Source organism: Pinus tabuliformis, chromosome 8 (assembly GCF_031772625.1).
Source record: "Pinus tabuliformis cultivar Carrire ecotype Pingquan chromosome 8, CPIR1, whole genome shotgun sequence".
Lineage (NCBI taxonomy): Eukaryota > Viridiplantae > Streptophyta > Pinopsida > Pinales > Pinaceae > Pinus > Pinus tabuliformis.
In genome coordinates this window covers 1,839,073,515-1,839,082,500 of record NC_142294.1, presented here as the reverse complement: position 1 = coordinate 1,839,082,500, position 8,986 = coordinate 1,839,073,515, and the positions used below count along the sequence as shown (strand labels likewise).

The 8,986-nt window shown below is 44.1% G+C and overlaps 1 protein-coding gene across 1 annotated transcript in view; it reads left to right on the top strand.

Moving 5' to 3' along the window:
- Positions 1 to 2,227: 2,227 nt before the first annotated feature.
- LOC149243623 (uncharacterized) overlaps positions 2,228 to 8,986 on the top strand; it is a 33,081-nt gene continuing 26,322 nt past the window's right edge. Inside the window, exons 1-3 of the mRNA XM_089371264.1 lie at positions 2,228 to 2,325; positions 2,409 to 2,613; positions 2,736 to 2,942. Of these exons, the coding sequence (XP_089227390.1) occupies positions 2,228 to 2,325; positions 2,409 to 2,613; positions 2,736 to 2,942 (510 nt within the window). The remainder of the gene's footprint in view (positions 2,326 to 2,408; positions 2,614 to 2,735; positions 2,943 to 8,986) is intronic.

Genomic DNA, 8,986 nt, shown 5'->3' with positions numbered 1-8,986 from the left:
TGTTTAAGCTTGGTCTAGATCAGATCTTGAGACATTGTGTTAGGGAGGAGGAAGTCTTTGACATCCTCCTAACCTGTCACGATGGACCTTGTGGATGCCACTCTACAGCAAAAAGGATTGCCTTCAAAATTCTACAAGCATGCTATTATTTGCCTACTCTCCATGAGGATGTTAGAAGATATGTCAGCCAGTGTGATGGATGTCAGAGGACAGGGAAACTGACTCCAAGAGATGAAATGCCTCTCCAACCTAAAGTGACCTTTGAGCCATTTGAGAAGTGGGGCATGGATTTTGTGGGTCCTATCAACCCTCCTTCAAAGCAACGGTCTTACATCATTGTGTGCACCGACTATATGACAAAGTGGGCAGAAGCAAAGGCAATCAAAGCAGCAATAGAAGAAAAGGTGGCTGAGTTTCTGAGGGAAAATATCTTCTACAAGTTTGGCTACCCAAGAGAGTTAGTCACAGATCAAGGAAGCTAGTTCACCTCCAACCTGATTGAATATTTTCTCGCTCATCACAAGATCAAGCACAAGACTTCCACCCCCTATCACCCTCAAGCAAATGGGCAGGTGGAAGTCACTAATCGAGCATTAGAAGGGATTTTGACCAAGGTTGTGAGCAGCAGTAGAAAGGATTGGGCAGATTGCCTGGTTGAGGCCACCTGGGCCTACAACACCACTTGGAAGACCACAACCAGTTTCACACCATATGAGCTGGTCTACGGGAAGAAAGCTATGTTGTCCATAGAGTTCGAGTACAATACATTGAGGGTGGCAGCTCAGCTGGACCTAGATCTCAGCCATGCTCAACATGAGAGATTATTGTACCTGAATGGGTTAGATGAACAAAGAATGCAGGCCCTCCTCCACTCAGAAGTAGTTCAACTCCAGAGGAAGATATGGCATGACCACACCTTCATGAGAAGCAATTCCAACCGGGAGATTGGGCGCTGCTGTATGACTCAAGATACAAGGATTTCAAAGGGAAGCTGAGGACAAGATGGTAAGGACCATATATAGTGGAGAAATGTAATGACAATGGTTCCGTCCTTATCCAGACCATTGATGAAGAAGCCATCTCCATGCTCGTCAATGGGAATCGACTAAAGATCTACAGGAAACCTCTTTCGAGGCAAGAGTTCATCGAAACTGTGGAAAAACCAGTGTTGGTAATAGAGAAGGGTTCTGCCTCTGTTTTGGCCACACCCTGAGCATTATCATAAAAAAAAAAAGAAAAAAAAAACGAAAAAGAAAAAATAAAATAAAAAAGATCCTTTGGTGAAAACCTCTCTGAGGCGCCCAAGGTAGATGGTAGGGGTGGAAACCTCAATGAGGCGCCCCTGCTGTCTCTCTGAAAATGAATTTGAATAAAAAGACCCTTGGGTGAAAACCTCTATGAGGCGCCCAAGGCATATAGTAGGGGTGAAAACCTCATTGAGGCGCCCCTGCTGTCTCTTTAAAAAAAAAAAAAAAAGAGAGAGAGAAAAAGAAAAAGAGAAAGAAAAGGAAGGAATAAACAAAGAGAAAAAAAACAAGTTTAATCCCTGGAAATTGTTGCAGGTTGTAAGAACACAATGCAGAAAGGGGGCCTCCCAACACAAGGAAAAGGGTCCCTACCAAGTTACCAGGCATCCTCACATCCACTCCCTCCATGAACACTCATTTTTTTTAGGGTTCGGACACAATCTAGTCATGGTTCCACCTTCTACAGGAAGCTACAGGACTTTCTACAGGAAGTTCTGTATTTCTACCGGAAACATCCTGTAGAGCCTTTGGGCAGGCCAGAATCGATTATGGAGAGGGATTTGAAGCTTGAAGTCTGTTGAGGAGGCATGAAACCACTCTTTTCTTCCATCCTCCACTTGTTTCATCTCCTTTCACCACCATTGCCACCATCTGGTTGAATATACCTACACAGTCATACCAGAACCCTGTTTTCTCAGATAAAAAATTGTTTTTTTCAAGTGAAAAATAAAGCATGTAGAGGCCCGCACACTTTACCTGTCTCTTCAAGACCCTTCATCCGTGAACGCAACTTTGTTTGTTTCAACATGCACCCCAGGAGGAGAAACGGCTACAGGATGTCCTACAAGAATACTGTAGTAGCTGATCCGGCTGGAGCACATACCATGGAGACACCACCAGCTCACATCAAACGAATCCGGTGCATGCAGCATTCACCACCAGAGAGTCGGGTCTCAGGGTCTTGGAACTAGCATCAGCCAATGGAAGAGGAGCTCCAGCACTCGTGCACGAAGCAGCAGCAAGTAAATCCAGCATTCCTCATCCAGAAACCTGAAAAAAAATGTCCACGGTCGCACAGGTAAGTGCCTAACCTTATTCATCGAATTACATGAACTATACTCTAAAATTTGCATGACTGTGAGAATGGGTGGATTGAACAAGGTTGGTGGCCATTCAACTGGCCACCCACATCCATTCAGATGGCCTCGTAGGATCCGAATGGGCTTGGTTATTCCAAAAAGACGGGCAGTTGACATGTGGGAAGTGTCCAGTCGGGGAGAATCGGCAGTATGATAGAAATGGCAGCGGTGAATGCAGAGGGAAGGATTCGGCGGTCAAAGACACACCGAAGAATGATGGCTGTGACGTCGGCCAACGCATCGGCTTGGATAATTACCCCCGCGCCATGAATTCCGCAGCATTTCAAATTGGCCGGTCGAATAACTCACGGTAAACTGCTATCATTCACACTTGCAACTGTTTTTGCAGCTGAGTACGCATCCTCCTCCTCTGCAAGTTGTTAGCCCGAGCTTCTCGGTCTGTTCCATTGTCCTTCCGCAGCTTAGACTCATACAGAACCACCGTAACATCCTCCAGAAGCAGGGGAAAGCTTTCTACAGGAGGGTGCACTACAAGAAGCCCGCCATTACGAAGAAACTTGGACTATTCACGTCGAGGGTGGCAATTCCCAAAGAGGTAGGCCCGAACATACCTTTCCCATGCAAAATAGTTCAAAAGGTGGTGAATTCGACGTGCTGGGGTAGAGAAAAATTTAAAAGCAAGTCTGTCTGCGAATCCAAAAGCAGTTTACTTATCGTTGCATGAAATTGTCTTCGTGGTTTGTGTCCAAGATTTTCTCCATGATGTCCTGAGTTAAATTCTTCCTGTAGAGAAGTGAGACACTGTCAAGGCTAACCGGTGGAAAAACTGTGAATTTTATATGATTGTGTGTATGTGGAAACATAGCCCTGCACTTTGTTTAGAAAAATCCCGAGTCGTCCTTCTGTATATGAGCAGTCAGGTTTCAAAACAGAGGAATTGATACGAAGAGGCCTGCAAATACTGTTTTTAACGCTCTGAGAAGGAAACACACCTGGAATTCCCTTTCTACTCAAAGAGCAAGCAAAAACAAAGTCTTTTCCACCATGCCAGGAGGGTTTATCCAAAAGGAACCCTCGGACTCCAAGAAACTTCGAGAAACCCTTGAGGTGGTAGACTTATTTTCCCATGCACACTGGATGACATTCTGTGACAAACGTCAAGGTCACGATGATGAAATTACAGAAGAATTCCTAAGGTCCCTGAAGCCGAAATCAAAGACACTAGCCACTATCAACTTCAGAGGATTGACCCTAAGACTCACCCCACAGCTCATTAGCAGAGTCACTGATCTACCGATGGGGGTACCTTGGGATAAGGAGGAGAGAAAATTGGGTCAAAAGGCTAAAAAGGAGTTCTTCTTGCCAGGGGAACAATTTTCAGAGGACAAGAATGGGGTCCGAAGAAGTAGCCTACAGCCATTTTGGAGTGAAGTCAGCCTTCAATTTATGAAGTATATTACCTGTGAGGGGTGATTCAGCATCGTATATGGTTATCATTTCCGTTTGCTAACAGAACTCAGGCACCAAATGGATCTGCCCTCAGAACAAAAATTGAGCATCCCCTACTTCCTCCTGCAATCTTTGATTAAGTGTGCCACAAAGCTGAGGGAGGGGACACCAGACCAGCTGGCCCATCATGGGCTTATCAAGCTCCTCGTGGAAGATGCACTCCATACTTACACTGTCCCTCTCTCCTGGGAATTTTTTCGAAATATGTCTAAGGACGATGACATCTGAATTTTGGCCGAGGAGCTCACTTCCTCCAGTAGCGAAGAGAAGGAGCACACTAAGGCAGAAGAGGAAGCTAAAGGTCAAGAAACCCTAGGCAAACCACCAAAGAAAGAAAAAAAAGAGCCACGAGAAAAAGGCCAAGCTGTTGAGGCCAAAACAGTGGGTAGTAAAATAACACAAACACCTAGGGAGAAAAGACTGCAGAGCAGGGCAGAAAGGACCGAGAAAATCCAAGCCAGTGAAGCCACCCCTAAGGCAGCCTCAGCCAAGCTAAAGGAAAAAGTACCCTCAACCAAGCAGGCTAAAACAATGCCAACTGGTTCTACAGGAAGCTAGGAGGCCATTTCTACAGGAAGTCCAAAACCTGGTTCTACAGGAAGCCAGAAACCAACCACTATAGGCATTTCTACAGGAAGTCTGAAGAAAGGGCAACAGAAGGAGAAATCGATCGAGATTCTAGCTAGGGAGGCAGCAGCTGTGTTGGCCACCCTAAGCACCTCTCCCAAGTAGAAGGAAAAGCGAGAGAGGGAGACTCCCTTGTATTTTAAGGCAAGGAGGAGTGTGAGGATTAAGACTGGCAGACCCCAGCCTCCATCAAAAGAGCCAATCACAATTATAGATACCCCTACCACACCAAAGGAGAGGTCCCCCTCTAAGGAATCCATCACTTATGAGCAGGGAAGCCTGAAGACGTCCACCTGGAGGGAGAGAATGGAAAGGTTGGACACAAAAACCTCTCTACAGGATGCTGAAACTATTCTACAGGAAACATTGGCTAGACTGAAGGAGACCGAAGAAATGGAGGGTGAGGCAGCCAAATCACCACAGAAGGAAGAAGTGGTCGAGCACATTATGGAACCTAGCCCCCAGCCCAGCCTGGGCTCTTATTATAACTTCTTAGAGGTCGGGAAAATCATTCCTCAAAAATTCACAGTTCCACTTTTCCTAGCATTAGAGGAAGAAAGAGTACGGACCGACACTTGGATGAAGATCGCTAAATCCAAGGGGGTGGGAGACATAGGCCCTCTAGAGGAAAAGCTCAAGGAGACCCAAAGAGAGTTGGCAAGAGTACATGTGGAAAGCTCCCAACAAGCCAAGCTACGAGAAGAGAATGAGCTGCTTAGATAGTAGCTATAGCTACAAGGACAGAGGAAAGAAGAGTACACAGCAGCCAGGGGACCCCACAACATTGATATTCACCCACCAGCACCTAGCAACCAACTCTCAGGCTCTGTTAGAGTACATGGATCGGCAGGCTCAGGCCATAGCACACTTTGAGGATATGGAGCGACTATTGGGGGACAATTGTGTTCATGCTTGCACCCGTAGGTGGAACACATTTCCCCACAGCCTCAAAATCATGGAATTCCACACTCCAACTACAATGAGGGAGGCCTTGGCATGAGTGCCTCTCTACAAAAAGTCTATGCAGAACCTCCAGGCCAGCTAGATAGGCCTCAAGTTAAGTCCCCCTTTGCTTTTGGGATTGTTGGAAGGAGGCACAAAAGAAGAAGAGTATAAGCAGTGGGAAGAGGTTGTAAAGGAAGGCCAGATTCCATGATAGTGAAGAGGATACTACTTCAGAAGCCTGGGATGTGAGGGAGGCGATCAAAGAAATTAAGGACAAGGAGCTGGACTAGTTGCTCGAGGATGAGTAACCCTTTTAGCAGGGGGGTGATGATGAGCCCCAAATTGGGTAACTTATTGGGCTCATTTTGCCTAATTATCCTTGTTCAATTCCTTGTTCAATCCTCCATTTTTCATAGCTTATGCATTATTTTTGAGTATGTTTATGTCATTTGAAAGAATAAGGGTGGTCACTCTTCCTAGGTGGCTAACACGTGCTTATTTCAGGTTTTTTGACACACGTTGGAGCAAAACTAAGCAATCATGGACTAGAAGACAGCCAAGCTTGAGGTGAGGATTCATAGGGGGGTTTTCTATGACATTAAATAGTCCTTCCTCGGGATCTTCACCCCAAACTCCGAGGTCACAAGCCACCAAAACTGGATGTTGAAGGCAGCCAAGCAGATTTTGGAAAAGGGACTGTCTACTAACAGTTGGACAGCCAAGTCCCCCAGATTTAGGAGGCCTACTAGGGCCCTTGTGGTGTATAAATGGTAAGGCCTCAGCCTTCGTAAGGGACTTTTGGAAACCATTGCATATTTTTGCACTACAGTGCTGTCAGCTGTAGCTCGTTTCTTGTAGCCATTTTGGCATAACTCTTGACTGATGACTATTTTTTGATAATGATAAGCAATCCTATTTCATATCAACTCTGAGTTTTCTATAGGATTCGTATCTCTCAGGGTTGGGCCCAACCGGAGAGCCTAGGGCCTCCTTTATGTACTGTTATCTTTCTTTAATCATCGTTGTTTTCCTTTTGTGCATTTGCAAACGTATTTCTGTTAGGCAGATTAAGTTGTGTGGATTAAGTAGGTCACTGTTTATGAATAGAATGCTTCGGATTTTGAGAATAGATTGGTAGGATAATAACAAGAAAAAGGCTCCAAAATAGGGTCAACAACCACTTTTGGTTTCACCTCTCCCTTATTGGATCAGGGGCTGGAATTGAAGTAACCGTGTTGTCCCAAACAAAAACACTAGTTTGCTTTACCATGCAATCCTTAGTGTATTGTTTTCATTTGCAGAATGTGTTCATATCTCTAAAATGTTTCATTGCATAGTTGATATACATAGTTCTCTTTCAAATAAAGTTGTTGTTCATTCACTTTATTATTAGTTAGATTAGATTAGCTAGGACTTTGATTACTTGCAAGACTTTGTTGATTCAGTTGAATGTATACAATGCAGAGCATCTCTACCACTCTTTCATCCACCTAAGCTTCATCAGAGCCATCTGCTCCATTTCCTAGCTAAGTTCCTCATCCCACATCTGTCCTCTTGCCCACGTAACCCTACCTTTTTGTGCAATCATTGTTTCAGCCTTCTTTGAGCCAATTTAGCCATCTACACCTTCTCACGACTCCATCCACCAGTCCCTGGGTCACTTCAGACCCCTATCCTACCTCCATATCCATTCATGCATCTTCCCTCACTCACCCATCCTCCAAAATCCAATTTTTAAACATCCTGTAGAAATTTCTAAACATCCTGTAGAAATTCCTGAACATCGTGTAGAACCCCTGCAGACTTCTTGTAGAAGCTCACAAATGAGGTTTCTTGATAGCCAAACTTTGTGAAACTCTCTGGAAGGGTGTTAGGGACTCCTTAAACCCTCTCTAAACCTTCTTGACCTCTTCCAAGCATTTCTCCTCCTTGATCCACCCCTGCACAGTCAAAGAAAAGTCAAAGGATATGCATGATGAAACTGACGACTTAATCAAAAATACAAAAATATGTTTTCTTCGGATAGAGGTAGTGTAGACGCATGTATTTTACCTTCATATAAGTAATGGAATCTCTTTCAGTAGTTTTCATTCTCTCCTTTGCATCAGTAGGACTAGCTGGTAGAATTAGGGTTTGCTAGGGTTTGCATTTTCCTTCAGTTTTCCAATCTCTTTTCGCAAATAGATTAGCTTCCTTCAAGTTAGCTTTCATCCATCAATTAAAAAGATTCTTCTAAGAGCTCATATAAGTTGGCTTAAGCTCCTAGTGGGCTTGTGCCAGCTGACCAAGTGATAGCTGCGGCAAGAGCTAGTACTTGTGCATACAGTACCGTCGCTTCCAAGTTTGTTACAAACTACCGGGTTGATAAAAGTAAAGATGGGAGTCCCAGGAGTTGCAGCATTATTGCTGCAATACTGGAGCCCACCACCATACTAGCAAGGCATGCAAGGTGAACCTTATTCTAATTACCATCCAAACTATAATGCACCATTGCCACCTTGGTACTCTTCCACTCATCCATCATGGTCCACACCTTCTTATCCTTAGGCACCTCAATATCCTCCCAAACCTATCAATCAACCATTTCATACATATGCTTCTCCACATCCTCAGTGGAATAACCTATCACAAGGGTGGAGGCCTCAACTCAACCAATGTCCTTCTTTACTACCTCCACCTCGATTGGAACCAAAAATAACTCATCTTGCTCCACCAAAGCAACCTCATATGCCTGCTCAACCTAAACCAAAATTTAATAACAAGGAAGCATAATAAGTATACAGTGGAGAGACATCTTACCTTGCCTATGTTGTGGAGATTCAAGAAATCAACCTCCGGTCTAGAAGAGTTCTTCCAAATAACCAATCTCCATCTCCACCTGAGGAGCTTGAAGATGAAAAGGAAGAGAGTAACCCTCAAGAAAAATCACCTCCTTTTCCTGAGAGATTGATCCATCCTAACCAACACACATAAGAAGAAACTGAACTTCTAGGAGAATTGAAGAATCTATGTGTTAAAATACCCATCCTCCAAGATATTAAGGATGTTCCAATATACAATAAGCTTATCAAAGAGAAATGTTTCAAACACCATGGGAGGAGAAAAATTGACACCCCCACCATCAATTTTATTGGTCAATTATCTCATTTGATGTTGGGGAGAGTGATTTGTCCAAAATATCTAGACCCTGGAAATCCAATGGTAATGTGCACATTGATGGCATCATTGTCCCTCACACCCTAATTGATCTTGGGGTTGCCATCAATGTGATTACTAGAGAAACCATGCTGAAACTAAACCTCCAAGGATCCTTGAGAAGAACCACTACAATGCTACAACTTGAAGATAGATCCACAATGGGTCCTAAGGGAGTTGTTGAGGATTTAATGGTCTCTATTGACTTATGGGAGTATCCTACTAACTTCTTGGTTCCCTGGCCCAAAACCAAATTAAATTTTTATCCTCTCATCTTGAGAAGGCCATGGTTATCCACTGTTGATGCTTACATCAGTTGCAGGGCCAAAAACATGACGATTAAGAATGGGAATTTATCCAAAT